This window comes from Trichoderma asperellum, chromosome 3 (genome assembly GCF_020647865.1).
Source record: "Trichoderma asperellum chromosome 3, complete sequence".
Lineage (NCBI taxonomy): Eukaryota > Fungi > Ascomycota > Sordariomycetes > Hypocreales > Hypocreaceae > Trichoderma > Trichoderma asperellum.
The window spans coordinates 3150033-3171523 of NC_089417.1; the positions used below are offsets into that span (position 1 = coordinate 3150033).

At 50.1% G+C, this 21491-nt stretch overlaps 6 protein-coding genes across 7 annotated transcripts; 4 read left to right on the plus strand and 2 right to left on the minus strand.

Annotated features, from left to right (window-relative positions):
- The first annotated feature begins 182 nt into the window (after positions 1-182).
- Positions 183-1689, plus strand: TrAFT101_005640 (uncharacterized protein). Its single transcript, XM_024903602.2, has one exon. It carries the CDS (start codon positions 316-318, stop codon positions 1384-1386), a length of 1071 nt encoding a protein of 356 aa, XP_024757154.1. The 5' UTR covers positions 183-315; the 3' UTR covers positions 1387-1689.
- Positions 1690-2296: 607 nt separating this feature from the next.
- On the minus strand, positions 2297-3118 carry TrAFT101_005641 (uncharacterized protein; the record flags this gene model as incomplete). The annotated part of the gene is made up of 1 exon (XM_024900880.2): positions 2297-3118. One exon carries the CDS (start codon positions 3116-3118, stop codon positions 2297-2299), a length of 822 nt encoding a protein of 273 aa, XP_024757153.2.
- A 1929-nt stretch (positions 3119-5047) lies between these two features.
- TrAFT101_005642 (uncharacterized protein) lies at positions 5048-7575 on the plus strand. Its single transcript, XM_024908661.2, has one exon. The coding sequence runs from the start codon at positions 5437-5439 to the stop codon at positions 7306-7308; it is 1872 nt and encodes a 623-aa protein (XP_024757152.1). The 5' UTR covers positions 5048-5436; the 3' UTR covers positions 7309-7575.
- A 364-nt stretch (positions 7576-7939) lies between these two features.
- On the plus strand, positions 7940-12494 carry TrAFT101_005643 (uncharacterized protein). Its single transcript, XM_024900858.2, has 2 exons — positions 7940-8705; positions 8794-12494. Exons 1-2 carry the CDS (start codon positions 8208-8210, stop codon positions 11803-11805), a joined length of 3510 nt encoding a protein of 1169 aa, XP_024757151.2. The 5' UTR covers positions 7940-8207; the 3' UTR covers positions 11806-12494.
- Positions 12267-16924, minus strand: TrAFT101_005644 (uncharacterized protein). The gene is made up of 2 exons (XM_066127548.1): positions 16426-16924; positions 12267-16346 (listed from the first exon to the last, which is right to left on the minus strand). Exons 1-2 carry the CDS (start codon positions 16633-16635, stop codon positions 12630-12632), a joined length of 3927 nt encoding a protein of 1308 aa, XP_065983659.1. The 5' UTR covers positions 16636-16924; the 3' UTR covers positions 12267-12629.
- A 1428-nt stretch (positions 16925-18352) lies between these two features.
- On the plus strand, positions 18353-21029 carry TrAFT101_005645 (uncharacterized protein). Of its 2 annotated transcripts, XM_024908660.2 has the most exons (2): positions 18353-20000; positions 20116-21029. In XM_024908660.2, the coding sequence occupies exons 1-2, from the start codon at positions 18701-18703 to the stop codon at positions 20268-20270; spliced, it is 1455 nt and encodes a 484-aa protein (XP_024757149.1). In that variant the 5' UTR covers positions 18353-18700; the 3' UTR covers positions 20271-21029. The 2 variants fall into 2 exon arrangements, with proteins under 2 accessions (XP_024757149.1, XP_065983660.1); XM_066127549.1 differs by having other exon boundaries at positions 18353-21029.
- Positions 21030-21491: the final 462 nt, after the last annotated feature.

Here is a 21491-nt window from a genome sequence, read left to right on the forward strand (position 1 = left end):
CGCTAAACCTGTGTGGTGATCCGTGATTATGTCCGTCATCTTTCGAATCCTACCAAGAGGCGCCGTTGCTACTAGAACTCTGTTGGATCCGCCCTATGCAAATCCTCCAAATGCCAGTCACGGGCAAGGCGTAATTCGGGAGGGGAACCTTCGCTGGAGATTCACCTGCCTTGGACCGTGTATTCGCCCCAAAACAATGCCCATGTATTGAATCCATTACTAAATGTCCATGTCCGACTCGTAAGCTTGTTTGCTGCCATTGACTTACCACCAAATATCCAGGGACAGGTCCAAAGTGGCCAACTTTGCCGTATCATGGCTGAGCCTCTAATCAGAAGTGTTCTCGTCGTTGGCGGAGGAGGCTTTGTGGGATCGCACGTTGTTCGCGCTCTTCTGCTAGAACCAGACTGTGACATCTACGTGGCAAGCAGGACGCCCAACAACCACCCGGATCAAGACGGCCGCATTACGTACATGACGGCTGATGTCACAGACGAAGCTCAGCTCACGGCACTCTTCAGCACGATCAATCCACAGGTTGTCATCCATACCGCCTCGCCGTCACCGACAGCACCGGCAGACGTGCTTGAGCGCACCAACATTGAAGGCACTAGAAACCTGCTAAAAGTGTCGGCTGCAAGTCCCGAGACGCGTGTATTTGTTTACACGTCCTCTGATTCTGCTCTTGTGCCAACCCAGGAGCCCATCAGCGAGGAACAAGGACAGCTGTATACAGCACAGCATTATAGTAATCCATACGGCAAATCTAAAGGCATCGCTGATGCACTAGTCATCGCCGCCAATAGTCCTACCCTGCGAACAGCAACGTTACGGATCCCCGTTGTTTATGGAGACTACGATTACAAGAACCTACTGCCGCAGCTCCTGGGGAGCATCAAGCGAGGCGCGCATAGGATACAGATTGGTTCTGACATCAAAGTATTCGAGTTCTGCCATGCCCACAAGGCAGCAGAGGCGCACGTGTTGGCGGCCAAGGCGCTGCTGCGTCTTGATTCGGGCTCCTACGACGGCCCTCGGCCTGATGGCCAGGGCTACTTCATCAGCGACGGAAAGCCGCAGCCGTTCTTTGAGTTTATGCGGCGCTGCTACGCTGCTGCTGGCGTTCCGGTGGGACCAAACGAGGTGAAGGTCATTCCGTTGTATGTGATGCAGGTGGTTTCTTCGTGCACTGAATGGGCGTTTACGATCTTGACGCTGAATTACAAGAGACCGACTCTGCGGCGGCAGAATATTGATCATTTGGATCGCGGCTGTTGCTGGGATATTTCAAAGGCGAGGGAGAGGCTGGGGTACCGGCCGGTGCATGATCAGGATGAAGCTATCCAAAGCATGATGAAATGGGGCATGGAAAACATTGGGGTCTAGGCCCACGCATGTACGAGGTTGAAGACGTGTGTGGTGGGCTGGATGTTAAAACGACTGCATTCTTACGGGTGTCTTGTTTCATTCTGATCTGGTACTACTTATACATGCGGTTGAATCCGTGAGGAGTGATTGGGATTGACTGTGTTGTCATCACCGCATATACAGTTCCTCGTCGTATAGTATGGCATTCAAGGCTTTTCCTCTGGTCAAATACCCGCTGTCTCTTACAATGCACAATGGGGTCAAAATGACGCTTGGCTGCTCTTTCGTATGACTGTTCTTAAATGAAGACACCGTTACGGCATTACATTAACACACTAAGATAAAGTCGTTACAAAGCGTCGAATCCTTTAATTTCAGTTCAAAAACGGTAAATGGAGGGCGAATATGCAGTTTAGTTAATTTCATGCTGCAATTATTCCCATGTGATACGCAGAATAGAAAAAGAAAGAACGGAGATTAGATCTGCATTTCCGAATGGAGCCAGGGCTTAATTCCACTGCTCTTAGCTCACCATACCTAGCTTATATCTAGACTGTTTCAACAATCCTTTACAATCTAGATCTATCAAAAGAATACGACGTCTGTCTCCAATCCTTGCCAAATTGTGGCAGCCTGATATATCGGCTGTCGCTTCTCGGAGCTCCGAGCAGTGTGGGTTTTAATCTGGCAAAGATGCCTTTTCAACATTAAGACCGGCACATCGGCCTTGCTTAACGACCGCTCCGTGAATCAAAGTTTGTGATGCAAATTCTTCTGCATGTCGAGACCGTAACTCGGAACAACAAGTACCAAGTTGTGGTGGGCTTAGCGGCGCCATCATAGTTTGCTTCTGATAATGTCCTAGCCTGAGCTAGAGTCCAGTGATTTGGCGTCTGAAATACGCATCTGGTTCATCTACTGGTTGGTGTCAATACGTTTCTTTTTTTGTGGCTGGTTTCTCCTTTTGTTGTCTCTCAGGTGATGGCGGCTGTTTATTTGTCGTCTTTGAAATGGCTTCTAATTCGATTAATCTCAGTCCCTCATCGATATGAACGCTCATGTCTTGGGCTTTTGCAGCCTGTAGAGCTGCTGCATCGGCACGAAGGTTGCCCTCAACCCCTGAATGGCCAGGGACCCAGCGTAGCTCAACACGAACTCCAATTCGGTGAAGGTACTGCGATCTAGTGACGAGTTTACGGATAATGGGATCGCTGATCACTTGAGCATTGGTGACAGCCTCCTTCTCTCGAAGCTTCCTAACTTGCTCCAGAGCACTTGTACTATCCGAGAAGATCACCACACTGTGACCAGTAGCCATTCTTCCGGGACCAATATTGTCTTGACTCCTCAATATCATCACCTCCTCTGTAGCGACGGCTAAACCGTGTGCGATAGCAAATAGTTCTGCCAATGTTGAGCATTGCTCGTTGGGCAAGGCAAAGTGCCTCTCTTGCCAGCCTTGGCTGCTTTGAAAAGACTTGTAGACAACAGCGGCGCCGAGATGAGCGACCAATTCCGATTCACCGTGAGTAATAGAAGATTGTGACTTGTTCTTAGGCTTCAAGACCCTGGAACCATCTACAAAAAAGACCATGTGCTGGCAGTTAGCATTAGATTCCGAAGACATCTCCTTTGCCATAGCAATAGCATCGCTTTTGGATTCTCCAATTATAACATCTCCGGAAAAACCCAATTCTGACGTGGCATCCAATAAAAGTCTTTCTATACGATAGTTGGCCTTTTGGTTCATCACCGTCGCTACCTGGCATTCAATTTCGCGGATTACCGTCTCAATTTTTTTGTACCGTTCATTAAAGTGACCAAGATCTGATCTAGCCTTGTTTTTTGTCTGAGAGACCTTCTTTACTTGAGCATAGACTGGAGAAGACAAGCATAGATGACGGGCGACATTTCGAGTGCCGATATAGAAGCGAGGAGTGCGTCCCTTTATACGTGCGCCTCCAATCAGATAACCGTCGTAGATGCTGCGATTAGAGGAACCTTACCGCTATGATGCTTGCTAGGCACCTTTCCATGGCTTCTTTAGTAATCGACTGTTTATTCGTTTCTCCCTCTCTCTCTCAAGTGTTTACTGCTTCTTGGTCAGCACGCCAGTTGGGCTCGGGCAGCGTTTGCCTGTACTTGCCTAGCTAGGTAAATCCTGGTGGAGCTGGTTGGTGCTAGCTGTGATTTTAGGAAAAATATGGTGATGGCGCGCTAGCTTAGCCGGTAGCTTGGAAAACACTAAATGCTAGTTTGGAGCCGCTGGATGGGGAATCCAGGGAAATACGCCGTATTCGCGTATTTGCCGTTGCGCGGGAGAGTAACTTCCGGCCAACAATGTCGGTGAATTGTGACTTGGGGGCTTAACAAGCAAGGGTGGACCTCATTCACCAGACTCCTATTATCATCTATCCTTACCGGGCTTTTATTCTTGGTTGGCGAAGTGCTGGAAATAACGGGATATCGCGGATAGGAACTGGCCCTTGCACTGAAGGAGGCTTCAGCCTCAAGCCACTGCCAAGGAATATCTGGGCGCTGAGCAAATCCTCCCAGGGCCAGTCTTCCGAATGCCTTCGTGGAATAACAAAGCATCTTAAGTAATGTGAAATCGCAAAATCGTAGCCCTGCTTTGGGCTGTAACTGCTGTCCCTTTTACCGTGCCCTGTAACAACAAATTGTAGGCCTCCCAATTCCAGTCATGCACTACGCCATGTACCGCCCGGGGCGGATTTTTTTTTTTTAAGTGGATTCGCAGTGGTTAAGGGGCCGCCGGAAGCTGGAGTGAGAGCCGCCAGTCGATACAGGCGGTATCACATCACTTCGTATTCAAGCCTCGGTCACCAACAGTCGTGCAACCTGCAATGCTGAATGCTGGACAACCACAATCGCCCGATGCGGGGGATGCTTACGTGGGCTCGTCTCCCTTCATTGTTCCTTCATCTATACTGTCATTGAAGCGATATCCTCTGATAGCCAAAGTATGACAAACAGCCCCATTCTTACCGCCGAGCTCCCAATCTAACAGGCCCTTCGCGGGAGTCTATTTTAATTCGCGTCGCTGCTCGGGCTTGCGCAAACACCGGGCCTGGAGACGAGCCGCACTCCAGCTAGAAGCAAAGAGGCAACACGGGCGCCCGATAGTTGCTGAATCCAGCGTCAGCTATTCCCAGGTGCTGCTGTCACTGGCCTATCCTGTCAGCCCAGCGCTGGCACCCGCTCTCGGCCGATGCCATGCAGGGCCGGGATGAGATGGCACGCCCCCGCTTATGGAGCCTTGCAGGCGAAAAGGTTCCAATGTCGGGGAGAAAGTGGTGCAAACTCCAAGTCGGAAGGCGTCTAATTACTATACACGTACATGAGTGTACTTGTGCATAGTATGTGCGGTGAGCTACGGGGGGTCGTGCGCTCGTGGAGAAGCATCCAGACGACGGCATCCAACACGGTCGACGGCGATAAACGGGCTCTAAGCTCCCTGCGCAGCTCGCAACATGGCCACGAGCAGGAATCCAGATCCGCATCGTGCAGTTTGCCTCCCGCCCAGCAAGCAAGCTGCACTTGTGCCGTGCCGGTTTCCGGGAATCGGGCCAAGCCCACGCCGAACCTACAAGCAGCCCACCTTTCGTACATACGAAGCGCAACCCATCTTGTCGCTTTAGTGGGCCAGCCGATGGCTTTTGGTATATCTTTCCGGCTTTTTCTCAGTTCCAAACGCAGATGCATTTTGAGGTTTCATTTTTCCATACTCTACTGGGGGAGGAGACGATCTGTGGCTCCCGTCGACTGCCACCTTTCTTCTATATAATCATTCGCATCCCCTTTCCTGGATAGCCAACCTAGCTCATCTTCCTTTTCTCCCATCCCCTTTTCTCATCCAGTCGATTCCCGTCCTCTGTCTCCCTATAAAAGGCGAACAAAAGGCGGCTCTTCAAGGCTTTGCGCTGGAGACGGGATAAGGAGAAAAATCGACATAGATCGTCACGAGATATTGCCACGCGAAATCTCCACTAAAAAGTCTCAGCAATTCCCAACCCCGTCCATTGTGTCGCGGCCGGTCGACGCCTCATCATGGCTGCTGATCAAGCCACAACGCCTGACGGGCGAATCAGCTCAGACGACACAGTAAATGCTGCGCGCAGCACCGATGCCGAGCTCAAGGCCACCGAAGCTGGTGTTGATATCGGCCGAGGATTGGGAGATAAAGATATTGGTATCTCGTCAGTCGAAAAGGAGGATGAAGCATCCGCATCTGCATCAGCATCAGCATCAACAACGACCCCAGCTGCCGAAGGGCCTCCAACGCAGCAGCCGCCAGGACATGAACCCGAGGCTGGACGGACAAAGGTCGAGACCGTCCTGGTCATCTTCGCCTTGTGTCTGGCGCTGTTCCTAGCCGCTCTTGACATTACCATCATCACCACTGCCATCCCGACCATCTCTAATCACTTCAACTCCAGCGCCGGCTACATCTGGATTGGAAGCGCTTATATGCTCGGCAACGCCACATTCGTTCCCACATGGGGCAAGATTTCCGACATCTTCGGCCGCAAGCCCACCCTCATCGCTGCTGTTTCCATCTTCTGGATTGGCTCGCTGGTATGCGGCCTTAGCAACAGCATGGGCATGCTTATCGCTGGTCGTGCGATTCAGGGTGTTGGCGGTGGCGGCGCCATCGTCTTGCCCAATATCTGCGTCTCCGATCTTTTCTCTATGCGCAAGCGAGGCATGTACTTTGGCATCTTTGGCATGATTTGGGCCCTTGCTTCATCTATTGGACCTATTCTTGGCGGTGTCTTTACCAGCAAGGTCTCTTGGCGCTGGTGCTTCTATATCAATCTACCTTTGAGTGGCGTTGGACTGATCATCCTCATCTTCGTTCTCAAGCTGCACAACCCGCGCACGCCCCTCAAGCAGGGATTGGCGGCAATTGACTGGCTTGGTAACCTCCTCATCATTGGCGGTACGCTTATGCTGCTTTTTGGACTCGAGTTTGGCGGCGTTCAATTCCCCTGGGACTCGGTTACCGTCATCTGCCTTCTCATCTTTGGCGTTGTAACAATTGTCCTCTTTGGCATCTATGAGGCTCGTTTCGCCAAGTATCCCGTTATGCCTACTCGACTTTTCCGTGACAGGACGAGCATTGCCTCTTATGGCGTATCTGTCCTGCATGCCATGACATTCATATCCGGCAGCTACTGGCTTCCTTTGTACTACCAGGCCGTTCTGGGTGCCTCATCTCTTCTCTCGGGTGTATATCTCCTGCCATACGCCTTGTCTCTGTCCGTCTTATCGGCCGCAACGGGCATCTTCATTAAGAAGACAGGCAACTACAAGATCCCCATCATATTTGGACTCAGCTTCATGACTCTTGGTTTCGGTCTCCTCATTGACTTGGGTGCCAATGCAAACTGGGCCAAAATCATCATCTTCCAGATCATTGCCGGTATTGGTGCTGGCCCCATCTTCCAGTCTCCTCTCATTGCTCTTCAGACCAACGTTGAGCCGCGTGATATTGGAGCCGCTACTGCCAGCTTCCAGTTTCTCCGTCAGCTTGGAACGTCTACCTCCGTCGTCATTGGCGGCGTCATCTTTGACAATGAGATGCAAAAGCAGCAAGCATATCTGATACGCGAGCTTGGCCCCGAGCTGGCCAGTAAGCTTTCCGGCGCTGAGGCTGCGTCAAGCGTGTTTTTAGTCGCCAGCCTCAAGGGTCACGCGCGAGAGGTTGCCAAAACAGCTTACTGGAATTCTATGCAGAAAATGTTCATTGCCTACACTTGCTTCATCTTCCTGGCCCTTCTCATTAGCTTCTTTATCAAGCAAAAGACGCTCAGCAAGCAGCACACTGAGCACAAGACGGGTCTCGCATCACTTAAGCAGGAAACAAAGCAGAAGCAACCCGATGCTGAGAAGGCTGTGGGTGCTGCTGAGGAAAAATAAAACGCATAATTGTCGCCTTCGATACCAATTTTTTAATACCTCATTTTACTTTACATTGGATTACGGCGTTGATGATATTCATGGAAAATGGAAGACGGGTGAAGAAGATTTCGGCATTTTAGGACAAGAGACGTCCTTTTTAGCAGCCTCTTCTCCTGGTTACATTGTTGTTAAGTTGTAGATTTTGCATATAGGCCAAGGCCCTCACCACTATATATGATGTTAATATTAAAAAGAAATGAGACACTTATATGACGCATGTCTTAGCCATTGTGAGATTCAAGTGGTTGCGCATCACTTCGTAGATTGGCCCTCATTGTCTAAGTCAGTCAAAATGGAAGGGCTGCAAAAAGCTGCGGTATTAGGTAATCAAAAGGTGCTAGGTGTTGCTGTGGTGACGGCTCTTAAGAACCCGCTCCGCTTAGTTAGTACCGAATACAAGGCGACAGTGACGACTATGCGTATGTGACTGTGTAGCTTATACTGCCCCCTGTACTCAGTATTTACTTTACCAAACGTACTTTTGTATCCCGGCACATACCTGCATACTTCGCACAGATCTTTTTCCCAGGCCGTTCCCCACTAAGAGAATTGAACTTGTGTCGCAACAGATAATTATTATTCCTTGATACCGCTTTTTTAATGATATTCTCCAATAACGGCTGTGTCTGCATCTTGGGTGTCTTTTGGCTGAGCGGGTCAGGCTTTATTTACGCACTGGCCGATTCTGCACTAGAGCGGTACCGTGGTACAATCTGCCGCCTAATATCCACGGCTTAATCCCCGCCTAAGGAAATATCAACAATAACAGTACACAGCCAGCCATACACACACATACCTTAACGAAAAAAAATTCAACGGCTGCCTTTATCGGCAGTGGTGGTCATACTGCTGTCAGAATGGCTCACCTTCGAGCACGCTCCGATCGGGAGCTAAGTCGAACTGCAATGAGCTCATCCGGTCCACGAGCAACCGCCGCCAGAAGTGGCACGCGTCTCGGCAGCGCCAGATCCTCGGCCATCTCAACAAATCGACATCTCGCCGCAGCGGCACGAGGCGATCGGTCGAGCGCCATATCCCCCGCGGAGTCGGCCATGTCTGCGACAGCGGCTGGGACGAAGCGCAAGGAGCGCGACTTTGAGGCCGACGTGGTGGTGGGGGGAGGAGAAGAAACCAACATCAATGTCGTGGTGAGGTGTCGTGGCCGCAGCCAGCGAGAGGTCAAGGAGAACAGCGCCGTGGTAGTCAACTCGGACGGCGTCAAGGGCCAGATGATTGAGCTCTCCATGGGGGCGAACGCGCTGAGCAACAAGACATATAGCTTCGATCGCGTGTTTTCGCCGGCGGCTGACCAGGCCATGGTGTTTGACGATACGGTGAAGCCTATTTTGGAAGAGGTCAGTTTTTTTTTAACTCTTTGCTCTGAGGCTTGTTGCGAGCTTGAATTGCTCCCCCGTATCCGGAATATGCTAACAAGATGGCCAGATGCTTGCCGGTTATAATTGTACGATATTCGCCTACGGACAGACAGGAACAGGCAAGACATACACAATGTCGGGAGATATGTCAGATACACTCGGTATGCTTTCTGACGAAGCCGGTATTATTCCTCGCGTGCTACAGCAGCTCTTCAACAAACTCGAGGTCGAGGGGAGCGACAGCTGCGTCAAATGCTCATTCATTGAGCTCTACAACGAAGAGCTCCGAGACTTGCTCTCCACCGACGAGAGCGCAAAGCTAAAGATTTACGATGACGCCTCAAGAAAAGGCCATGCAACTACACTCGTCCAAGGCATGGAGGAAAAACATATCAAGAACGCTGCCGAGGGAATCAAGGTGCTTCAGGAGGGCAGCTTGAAACGTCAGGTGGCGGCGACCAAGTGCAACGACCTAAGTTCTCGAGGCCATACCATCTTTACGATTACAGCATATGTTAAGAAAACGAACGAACAGGGCGCAGAGGAGCTTGTTAGCGCGGGGAAACTGAATCTGGTGGATCTAGCCGGCAGTGAAAATATCCAGAGATCAGGCGCTGAGAACAAGCGGGCAGTGGAGGCCGGCTTGATCAACAAATCACTACTCACTCTTGGGCGGGTCATCAACGCTTTGGTGGATCGCAGCCCCCATATTCCGTATCGAGAGTCCAAGTTGACCCGTCTTTTACAAGATTCGCTTGGTGGTCGAACAAAAACTTGCATTATTGCCACCATTTCTCCTTCGAAAAGCAACCTCGAAGAAACGATATCTACGCTTGAATATGCTTTTCGTGCCAAGAATATCCGCAACAAGCCTCAGCTTCATATGATTACAAAGAAAATGCTTCTCAGAGATTTCACCGTCGAGATTGAGAAACTGAAGAGCGAACTAATATCAACACGGCAACGCAACGGAGTTTACCTTTCAAACGACATGTACGAGGAGATGACGGCGCAAAGTGAATCAAGGCGGATAGTGATGGAGGAACAAAGTGCGCGACTGGAGACACTCGAGACAAACCTACGAAACAAAGTCCAAGAGCTCTTTTCCCTCAACATCTCATTTATGGGCATGAAGAAAGAAAATGAGGCAACTAAGACGCAATTGGAAGATACACAGGGTGTTCTGGACCAAACCGATATCATCCTCGCAGCGACGCGGAAGACGTTGGCAGAGGAGACTGAGCTTCGCAAGGCTCACGAGGAGACCGAAGAGAGACTGACAGAAATTGGTAGTGCTCTGATTGACAAGCTGCAGAAGACAGTAAAAGATGTCAAGGGCCTTCATGCAAAGAATAAGCGTAAATCAGACCTGCATTTGCTAAATCGAACGGCTTGGAGCTCGTCTCAGTCCCAAGTTGCTGAGATAACGTCAATGGTGGAAAGACGCATCCGTATGTTCCAAAAGGAGCAGCAAGAGCAAATCCTGGGCGTATCAAAAAGGATGGAAGTGTTTGTTGACGAAGAGCTGCAGAAGGTTTCAGCTACACAGGCTTTCTTGGAAGAGAATCTTGACACTTTTGCAGAGTCCAAGAGGCAACTTTTGGAGCAGAAGCAAAAGTCCAAGGACGACATGGATGAGGTGCTGGAAGAAATCAAAGAGATCCGCGACAATGTCAAGGAGAGAGTTAGCGAAAGTCTTCAGGCTATCGCACATGCTGCAGAGAAAATTGCTGGAGACGTATTGAGTGAGATGGCCGACTTTCATGGTCAGCTTCACACTTCATATAGCTCCCTGGGCAAGGATTTCAAGTCCATTTTCGAAGAACTCGTCCGACACATCACCACCCAACGCCTCGAATCCGACAATCTAAGGCGACAACTGCAGAGCGCTACGAACACCATTATGCTGCAAAATGCGAATATCTCTACACGCATGCAAGAGGCATTGGAAGAGGAGAGACGAGTGGCGGCTGAAGAACGTCAAAAACTCCTAACGCAAATCTCAGCATTGATAACTACTCAGGCTGAAGCGCAGGAGAGCCGATTCGCAGAGAGGACTTCGCAGGTCCAAAAGAACATGACCGATTACAACGCATCTCTCGAAGGGGCCATTTCTCAGTATGGCCAAGGTATGGATTCCTGGGACGAAAAGGAAGGCGAGCTGCTGGAAGAGGTCAAGAAGTCGCGTGAGCAGCTAAAGACAAAGCTGAAGGACGACTGGAACGCGGCAGAAGACCGCAGTAATGCTATCCGAACCACGGCCAACCAAGTACATGCCGAGACCGTACGGGTCGTAGGGGCTCAGATTGACGATTTGGATATCCAGATGGAGGCCATGGACGACTTTGTGGCTCGTGCGAAGTCTGAGAGCGGCACTCATCACGAAACGCATGTACAAGCTTTCCAGTCTCTGACTAATACAGTCGATCAGTCTTTCAGCAACATTTCTACTCACTTCAAAACCACCTTTGATCGTGTCAAGAATCTCGGCGAGGGCATGGAGCTCGATACTAGCGATCTACGCGATGGCCTTGAGCCCCTCACGTCTCAAATATGCCAGCCTCTAGCGAGCCTGCGGGAACAAGTTGGTAAAACAGCACTACAGGATTATCGACCAACTGGAGAAACTCCTCAGAAAGCACAATATCAGTTTCCCACGAGCCTGCCTCGTACTGAAGCACCCGACCTCATTTTCTCCAAGACTGGCGAAGAAACTCCTGACGAGGCTTCCACTGAGGCAGATGACAGCAGGAATACTATCGTCTTTGCCGACTTGGATGCCTCCGAAAAGATGAGCTCACCAACGCCGTCATCAGCCGATAGCCTCTCAGATAGGATCGCAAGGCTACGTGAAGTCAACCCCAACGTATCGACAAGCCACACTACCAGCGCCATCAACTTTGAACCTGGCTCAAGCCTCATGTCTGCCGCCTCAGATCACACTATGCCGCTGTTTAAGCGCAGCAACCGTTCTACGCGAACGAGCCTCAGGAAGCACGATTTGCTTGGCGAAGGCCGCGAGAATTTACCCCTGACGGCCTTATCAGAGGCTAGGAGAAAGAGCCCGCGGATGAGTTAGAGAAAAAGAGAGAGAGAGAGAGAGAGGAAAACAAAAAAGAAAACACAAAATATTTAATGTTATGACTTCGTTAAGATGATGGAGCGTTGTTTTTATTTGGATCTTTTCTTTCTAAGCGGCTTGGGGGGGAGGGGATCTGATTTTTGCCACATACACGAGCGGTTGCCTCTTTTTCTAATAGCGGTGTATGTAACATGTTGCATCATTGCTGTCATCATTATATTTACTAGCCCTTTGTTCCAAAGTCGACATAGCTTCATTTTCTGAGAGGGAGAAAGAGAATGGCTCTTCTGGGACAGTTTGTAAAAATGGAAGGGAGTTTGGATTGGTTTTATATGGGATGCAGAGCGCTCTTTTTCTCACACACGTGCACATACTACGGTGTGTGTTGGGCACTTTATTTTTTTCCCTCTTACTTAGAGAGAAGTGAGATTTGGAATTTGGAAGGTCATTGGAACGGATCGGGATTGGGCGGCTATTATATTGGTTCTCATGTTGTTACTGGTGCTAATTTCAGGGTTATTAAGCATCTGATACCCGTGTGTTTGTTTTTCTTTCCTCTTGTCTTCTTTCTTTTTATTTTCCATATTATGATTCAAGATAATAGTACGATAAGAACTCGGCTTTGTTTTGCATTTTGCACCTTGTTTTAATTATTATTTTGGTTCAAAGTCCATACCATACTTATTGCTAAGCGGCTCTTCCAGGAAACAAAACGCCCCATACCAAACTCCAATGTGCCATGCTTTGAAGCTATGATTTCTCAACATCTCATGTGTAAATGTCAGATTAGTACAAAGCCAATACAATAAGACATCCATTGTTTAAAATATCTTGGTAATGCTTTCTCTCGAAATCACACTATTCTGCTTCTCATCCCTCTTCACTCTAAAGAAGCTATCGCAAAAGTCACTGCAACGCATGTGCCTCAGAAACTCCTCGTCGTGCGTAATCACAATGAGCTGGAAGTTGCTCTGCTGCTGCCTCGCCTTGATGATGCGGTGCAGACTCTCCGCCAGGGACTTGATGTTGTCCCTGTCCAGGTTGGTCGTCGGCTCGTCCAGCGCAATGAGGCCGCAGTTGACGCCAAACGACTCGGCCAGGGCCAGGCGGATGATGATGCTAGCGAGGACTTTCTGACCTGCCGAGCAGCGGCCCCGCATGTCCATCTCGGTGTCCTGTTTGACCATGCAGAGGCGGTAGTTGTAATTACGCTTGCCGTTGCCGGTTTCGTTGTCGGAGCGGATAAGGATGGTGTCAATGTCAGTGCCCTGGTACGTTGTCTGCCATAGTTCGCTCGCGATGCGATTAACCTCTTCCATTTTCATGGTATGGTACTGCATCACCGCCTTATCGACAGCAGAGCTGCATTGGGCCAGATCCTCGATTGCCGCCTTTGTAGTTTCTACGCGGATATGGGATTCGCGGTACTTCTGCTTGGCGTCCTTGAAGTCCATCTCCCATTCCTGTAGGAGGCGGCCGAGCTCTTCATCCTTCGACTTCATTGTGCCCATGACAGATCCACGCTCAGCTAACAGTCGATTGGATGTATTCTCTAGCGAGCGGGCCTCTTCCTGGAGCCGTTCATAGTCCTCGTGAGCATTCCGATCTTCTAGGTCTTCAATGTCTTTGCGTAAGACGTCAAGAGTCCGCAAGTGTTTGCGATAATTCAGGTTATCACTTATGTTCTTCCTTTTTCGATCTCCGCTATCAATGTCTTGCTTGAGTTTGTTGGTTCGTACTGTAAGATCGGCAATCTCCTTCTCTGTAGTGCTGATAGCTGTGTCGAGAGAGGCGAGGGCACGCTGGTTAGATGCAAGACTAGTCAAGCCACCACGATCAACATAGTCTTGGATATCATTATCCATCTTCTTAATCTCGGCGATGGAGCTGGTGATGGCATCCCGCTCGTCGGCAATGACCTGCTCCTTTGATCGACCACGGCGAAGTGTCTCGTCGCGAGCTGATCGTGCCTCTATAATGCTGGGCTCTATCTTTTCCAACTCTTCATCAGTCCTCTGGATCACTTCGCGCTGATGGGCGTACTCTTCCTTGAGTATCTGGATCTGGTCCTGGAGATCTTTTTTCTTCTCAAGCTGTCCTGCGGTTCGGCCAATCTTGTTCCGTAACTCGCTCTTCTCAAGTTCAAGCGAGTTGATTTGGTCTTTCATCCGCTGCCTGTCAGCTGTGAGCTTGGTAATTTTGTTCTTCAAAGTTCTGATCTGCTCAGATATGGCTGACTGAAGCTCATGGATCTCTTCCACGCTGCGAGTCACCCCACCGGACGATTGCTGAGACACAATGCGGTCCACCTGGGCCTCGGCATCTTTGATTTCTCTGACAGTTTGGGAAATGTTCGCGACTGTTTTGGCTAAATCTCCAAGGTCTCTTAACTTCTCCTCCTCTGCAACAACCAAAGCGTCTTCCTCTTCGAGTTGTTTTTCCAGAGCCTCGAATTCATTCTCAGCACTTTTCCATTCGTCTTGGAGAGCGGGCAGCTCTGCTGAGAGCCGTTGATACGTGTCAAATGCTGAGCGCACCGCACGCAGTGCTTCCAGATTATCCACAGCCTCTTTCAAATCCTTTTCAGTATCTACCTTGCCTTTTGGATCCAGGTGCTTATCGATCTTCTTGCTCAGGCGATCAAGAGCAGCGCTTTGGCTATCGTCAAAATGACGATCGCATAGCCTGCATTTCTTTTGGGTATCCAACATACGCTTGCACTTATTGTAATAGTCAAATAGAGCATCAAAAAGGCTGAGATCAGTCCGGAGCTCTTCAACCTGTTGTTCCACAGCAGAAACTTCGTCCACATAGTCTTCTGCCACTGCATTATCACGCACATTTTGCAGCGCAGCAACAACTTCTTGCTTTCTCTTATTCATCTCTTGGGTCTTTTTGCCGTGTGTCTCCTTAGCAGTTTTGAGCTTGTACTCTATTTTTTGCTGTTTCTGCCTTGTCTGATCTCGCCGCTTTTGTGCCTCTTGGACAGCTTTGCCTTGGCGGTTCTGGATCGACTGGAATCGAGAATCTAGAGTATGCGGCTCCCAGTCGACCCCGATAGTGGTACTTAGTTTGGGTTTCCACGTCTCCATCAGCGTGTCAAGTTTTCGTTTCCGATCTGACATCTCTTTCTTCCTCAACTCAAGCTGTGCGCGCTCCGATGCCAGTCGTGTGCACTCAACGAGCTCGCGACCAAGCTTCTCGTTTTCGCTGTCCAGCTGCCACTGCTTATCATTGGCTTCATTCAGCTGTTGATCCCAGTTGGACTTTTCCAGTTCTTGCTGTGCATGCTTGAACCTGGATTCTAGCTCATCAAGCTGCCCGTCAAGGATAGCCTTGGCTCCCTCATCAACGTCAATGTTCCCAGCTTCATTCTGGAGGACGCTTGTACGCTTCTCTATGGCCCCCATGCGCTGTTTGGCAGAAACGCGATCCTGAGTCCTAGCTGCTTTGCGCCCCTCGAGCTCAGTAATAACGCCCGTAGCCTTGTCTAGTTCTTCAGCGTTGTCCTTTTGGAGTCGTCCCAAATCTCGCTTCTTTTCGGCCAAGAGCTTTTGAATCTTGTCTTGGAAAGCCTGTATATGCTGTTCGCTTACGTCTTCATCAAAACCTCTAAAATTGTATTGACTCGCTGCCTCCTGGATCAATTGCACTCGCGCTTTTAGCTGCCGCTCATACTTGTCCTTGTCAGACTGTAGTTTTCCCTGTTCGGCCAATTTTAATGATTGCTTTTGGCGGTGATTCGTCAACTCTTGTTGAAGTTCGGCGTACTGTGCCTTATTCTGCTCAGCCTCTCCTTGATAGCGCCCCATGCTCTCTTCATACTGCGACAGAGCGCGCTCCAGGGCATCGTCGCTTTCGGGCAGCTCATCAATTGTCTGTCGGAGCTCATTAATAGCGTCTTGGCGGTATTCAAGCTGCTCCCGCTTGTTGTTGAGATTTTGCACGATCTGGAGGAAGCTGTTGGCTTGTTGATGCTTCTGAGTTATTCTTTCCTGTGTTTCGTTCATCTCAACCGTAAGAGCCCCGCACTCGTCGCGAGCCGCTTCAATCTCAGCATGAAGCCCACTCATACGCTTCTCAGCCCGCTCTCCTCTATCCTTGTTAGCCTTATTGTGTGCCTCGTCTTTCTGCAGCATCGAAAGCTGCTCCACCTGCTTTTTCCGCAGTATCTTTAAGTTTTCGATGGCCTTTGTGTATTTTTGGGCCTCGAAAATCTCATCAAAACGTTTCTTTAAAGCTGAAGGCTCGCTTAGTGGCCAAAGCGATTCATCTTGGTGGCAAAATATGACAGCATCAAGGATAGCAGGAGAAACACCGAGCCGTTCGGGGATCATTTCGTCCAGTTGTGCGTGTCTGGTCGACGTCGTCGTCCGCTCTCCATTGTTCACGACTACCAGCGAGCAGTCAAGCGTCTTTAGCGATCGGGTAGTCTTTTTAGCAGTGAGCTGTACGCTCCGAGTGGCCACATGTTGTCGATCGTTGATGGAGCGGAACTGTAGCTTGACCTGGGCCAAGACTTCCTTTTCGCCAGCGAGCTAGACAGAAACGATTATCAGCTGTCAGACCAAATGAGGGCACAGACATATGCTAGCCAGAAACTTGATGGAAACCTACCTTTGGATCGTGAATAAAGGCAGCCCCCTTGCTGCTGTTTGGGGGAAATTCGCCGGTGGTTGCATACTTGAGACATTCGATGACGGTCGTCTTGCCGGATCCATTGTAGCCAACGATGAGGGTAAGGGGGGTGTTGAACTGAATAGCCTCACGCACAGCTGGGCTGAAGGACCGGACACCGGAGATGGAGAGCTTGTCTATTCTCGACATGGTTTACAGGCTGGATCACAGGAGCTGTGCTCAATACTTTGCTTGCAAGAAACGCTGGCGACTTGTGGAACACCCAATGGCGGAATCAGAGGCGAGAGTTGGCGCTGTAGCATCTCCCTTGCGGTGCTGCTGTCGCCTTGTGCCGGTTTCAGTCTCTCAGGTTGCATCCAGCCACCGGCGCCTATCAGTCCGTGTCTCGAGGCTTCACTGCGACACGCGCTCCAGGCAGCGACTCACGCGTTGAGTGAAGGGTGGATTGATGCGTCCTCACGTGGTCTTCGATAAGATAAAGCCACGACCCCTCCCTACGGCTGGCTGTCCAAAAAAATCCTTCGCTGTGGTACGTCGCACACAGCCACTGGCGACTCGGGCTGGCATGTTACAGTAGGGAGTCCCACCCCTCGAAATTCTTGCATCATGGATAGCTCGTCGGATGGGCAATTGGGAGCACGGCGGATGTGGCGGAAACAGGTCCCTTGTCCCGGACCTTGTTATTTCCTCTCACTCTCTTCTTGCTCTTGCTCTTTCTTTTGTCCTTTTTTCCCCCTCTTTTTTTACCCTTTGCTCTTTTCTTTGGCGTGTGTCTGTTTGTTGTGTCTTGATCACCTCGATTCAATCTGGCACAGGTGGCAAGCATATGCGATGCATGTATGTAGGCATAGCCTGTATATGCAACACTGGCTGCTGGTTGGCTCGCCAGCACCCCCAAACAGCCAAATTGCGATACACCAGGAAAAAGATTTCCCTTGCATTGCCCATCGCGCGGCCCCCGCCAAGTGGTCGAATCGGATTGCGCCCCTCTGCTGGCCCGAGGTCTGCTAGCTGTGAGTGTGAGCAACTGGCTGCGCTACCCAGCCGAGCAAGCACTGAGCAAATCAATTGAGCAGGGTAGCGGTGCATGTTGAATCATTCGTTTCGGTTGGCCACAGTATACCATTAGTACTATCTAAATAATTTACAATGCTGTACATAGCATTTTAGTAGTATTCAATGATTCTACGTATACCTATACCAGGCATCTCTCATCAGATTGGTCCCAGCGATTGCCCAAGCTGGACATGCCTACAGGCCCAATATCCGCTAGACTTATACCCCCATCTACATGATACACACAATCCTCCGTCATCAGGCGGCAGGGAAGCAATCAAAAACAAGAGCTGGAGGGCCGCTTTTTAGCGTCTTTGGCCACATCCTCCCGCTGCAGCCGCTAAAGCATTGGAGGCTGCAGGACTGAGGGGGTTGCGTCATTGCTGGGAATCTTCAGGGTCGGTCGCTTTTGTGCATTCGCCCACCCCCGCCGAGCTTTTTGCTGATAGCAGGCAATCCTGCTTTGGCTTGGGTTCTGGTTGTTGTCGTTGCTTTTTATCTCCTTTTCATTTTGCTGCGGGACAATTTTGTTTGCTTTTTAATAGCGGAGACTCAGGTGGCAACAGTAGCAACGCAGTAGCAAGTATGGTGCCTGTAGAGAAGAAATATTCTGTAAAAGTGCCTACAAGTAATACCCACTAGGTAATTCGGCAAACTGACTGGCGTATGATCAGGCGGTGCAGCATCACTCTCGTAAGACGACATCCCGGCAGTATTACTGCGTCCCTACGGCCTGCTGCTGGCGAGTACTCGAGACGCGAGGGAGACCAGTTGCCCTACGAGGCCATGAAACAGCTCCAATCAGGGCCAGATCAAGCCCGCTTTTCGCTCGGGGTCATTTCTCCGGGCTGCCAGCCAGCGCTTGGGAGGTGTTTCCTCTCACCATCAGTCAGCCGCCTACTAGCTGAAAATCTCTGGACTAGCTGAAATATCGCAAAACGGTGCCTGTTTCTGCTTGTCCATTTTTTGAGCTGCACGACAGGCCTGTTTATCACCATTCAAAAGCCCACGAGAAGCCTCTCTTGGGCATACCGCACCCAGACAGCTCCAGTGCCCTCGCCCGCTGTCACAGCGCCCACCCCCTCCTCGCCCAAGCAAAACGCCCCGGAGGACGCCACTGAACGCAACGACAGCTGCCCGCTGCCCGCTAGGCTAATGCCTGGAATCCAACCGCTGGTGGTATAAAGATACCGCGAGCATGTCCCACGGCCAGTCTCCACTCTACGAGGACCTGTTCAGCTTCGCCAACTTCGATGTTCTCCCCGCGTTCCTGGGAGGCAACGGCCACGCCATCCCAGTCTCCAGCAGCATGACCGATGGGCTCACCAACGACGACGGCGCCATGGCACTGCTCGACAGCGACATCATGGACTCTTTTGGCGGCGACTTGCCCATGAGCTTGGACGCCGCAGTGTCTGTGCTGGACGGCGACAGCGGCGGAATAGGTAGCGGCATGATCTCGCCAGAGGCCGTCCTGAGCGCAGAGAACCAATTCAATACGATTGCCAACGACATCCCCGGTGCGGGGCCTCTGCCAGCGGCCGCATTTACTCCAGGAAGCGCAGCGAGCCAGCCCAATAACAACACTAACTCGCTGACAGAGTTCACCAAGCGGAAGAACTGGCCGGCAAAGGTGGTCGAGGAGCTCAGCGACGTGCTACAGATCCTCGATTCCAACGGACGCATCAAGTTTTCGTCCCCCAGCATCACGGCATTGGCGGGGTACACCGTCGAGGAGGTCCAGGACGTTTTTTTGAAGGACTTGATCCATCCCGATGACCAGGGCGTGCTTGTCTCCGAACTCCACGAGTCCATCGCAACCGGCAACTCTTTGCGCATATTCTATCGAATGAGGAAGAAGGATGGCACGTATGCGATATTCGAGGCTGTCGGCCATGCCCATATTGCGGCTGCTGGGTTTGCGCCAAATCCAAATAACCAGTCGCCTTTTTGCCAGGCTGTCTTCATGATGGCGCGGCTATATCCGACCAAGAACGCCACACTTCTGGACTCGTTTTTGGAGCACAAGATAGAAAACGAGAGGCTGAGGCGCCGCATCGCCGAGCTGCGGAGAGAGGAAGAGGCAGAGGTGGAGGAAGCGCAAAGGCAGTGGACGCAGAGCCGCGAGGGCCGATCGGATATCACTCCATCCGAAAGCACTGGCATGTCGTTGACACCAATTCCTAGAGTCACCCAGGAGATGATGTCATCAGAAAACGCAGACGGGGCATTGACGAGGAAAAACCTAGAGGATGCCACGGCAAGCAGTCGCCAAGACTCATTGCGTGACAAAATGGCTCGGATTGAAGCGTCTTCAGCGGATACTATAGCCTTGTTGACTGGCATAGAGAATGGAGAGCGTATGGCCGCCGGTAACCGGAGCCCTACCCTCATCAAAGGCGATGCTGGAATTGCTATTCCCATGGATCGGGATAATAGATCTGGCGAGAAGAAGAAGAAGTTGAAGCTGGCAGAAGAATATGTCTGCACTGATTGCGGTATAGCACCCCCTTTCACGATTTTTTGTTTTCTCATCCTTCTTTCCTGGCTGGGAGATGGGATTCATCACCATCAGCATGATATCCTACTTCAGCTACTAATATCAAATTCCAGGCACTCTTGACTCTCCAGAATGGCGAAAGGGACCCAGCGGGCCAAAGACACTGTGCAACGCCTGCGGGTTGCGGTGGGCGAAGAAGGAAAAGAAGCGCAACAACAGTATCGGCACCCCATTAACTAAGCCATCAGCAACTCCGGCTCCTGGCTAATGGACTACATTTGATATCTCGACCGGAAAGCGAGAAAAGAGGAGGGAGAGGAAGGACAATGCAAAAAAAAAAAAAAAAAAAAAAAAACGAGCAAGATATAGCTTGCTAAGTATACGATACGGCCGGTCCGGGACTGCGCTGACTGTTTTAAGATGGAATCCTAATATGGAGTTTGGTTTTGCTTTTAAGATGCATATATTACTGGCGACGGGGACCTACTTACATTTTTACCGTTCTTGTTGTCATAGTTATGGAGGAAAACGATTGTGGAGGGACTTTTCTTTTATTCATTGTTTTTGTTTTTCTTTTGTTTTCCCTTTTGTTTTGGGCATCTGTACACGATTATGATACCATGGGAGGCAACATTTTGGAGCAGAATTAGACGGATACGGATGTACGAGGCGATTCTGCCTACGGGCATTACGCAACATTCTGCTATTTTCATTTCTTTTCTTTTGGAACACGCATAGATTATTAGGGCATTTTCTACTATTGTTATTTTCTTGTTCTTTTCCTTTCTTGCTACCTATTTTCAATATGAGACTTTCCGGCGTATGAGCTAGGTCTTATTGGCCAGCTTTGCGTATCCTTTGCACACTAGAATACCTATTAGTCAAACACGGCAGTCGAGAGAGTTTACCAGGGAGCTTCTTTTCCCCCTGAGAAGCAATCTGCAAGTAGAAAATAGTATCTAGAAACGATCAACAGCAACTATTGAAACGGCGCATGAAGTTGCTGTAAGCGCATGTGAGAAATGACAGGTCATATCCTTGAGTGCTCTTCCCCGGGTAGGTGCTGGTACCTCTATCAAATGACACGAGTGTGGCTTAACAAAAGCTAATAAGTAATTAAATCAATCAACAAGCTTGCCAACTCGCATAGACCACCAAGTTTATCCTCGTAGAAGCAAATAATAAATATAATTTGCCCTGGTGTCCTTGTTCACATGAAATTCGGCAAACTAAGATGAACCCCGCGTTTTGCTGAAATTTTATAGGTATTAGCACTACCACATATACTGCCCTCCTTGCTCTAGCTCCCTAATACTGCTAGTTTGCCAGCTGAAAGATCCCCGCTCAATTTGCCTCGGATGCACCTCTTAGGCCGTGATCCAATACATCTAATTAGCCAGCCTAGCTAATTAGCCAGTTACATCTAACTAGTAAAAATAGTAGATTAAGGAACTTATACTAATATAATCCTGGTTATAAAACTAAATTA

Excerpts from the sequence above, each read along its gene's own strand:
- TrAFT101_005640 (XM_024903602.2), top strand. The coding sequence starts at position 316 with ATGGCTGAGCCTCTAATCAGAAGTGTTCTCGTCGTTGGCGGAGGAGGC.
- TrAFT101_005642 (XM_024908661.2), top strand. The coding sequence starts at position 5,437 with ATGGCTGCTGATCAAGCCACAACGCCTGACGGGCGAATCAGCTCAGAC.
- TrAFT101_005643 (XM_024900858.2), top strand. The coding sequence starts at position 8,208 with ATGGCTCACCTTCGAGCACGCTCCGATCGGGAGCTAAGTCGAACTGCA. Across the intron at positions 8,706-8,793 it reads TGAAGCCTATTTTGGAAGAG|ATGCTTGCCGGTTATAATTG; the intron begins GTCAGTTTTTTT and ends CAAGATGGCCAG.
- TrAFT101_005644 (XM_066127548.1), bottom strand. The coding sequence starts at position 16,635 with ATGTCGAGAATAGACAAGCTCTCCATCTCCGGTGTCCGGTCCTTCAGC. Across the intron at positions 16,347-16,425 it reads CCTTTATTCACGATCCAAAG|CTCGCTGGCGAAAAGGAAGT; the intron begins GTAGGTTTCCAT and ends GTTTCTGTCTAG.
- TrAFT101_005645 (XM_024908660.2), top strand. The coding sequence starts at position 18,701 with ATGTCCCACGGCCAGTCTCCACTCTACGAGGACCTGTTCAGCTTCGCC. Across the intron at positions 20,001-20,115 it reads ATATGTCTGCACTGATTGCG|GCACTCTTGACTCTCCAGAA; the intron begins GTATAGCACCCC and ends ATCAAATTCCAG.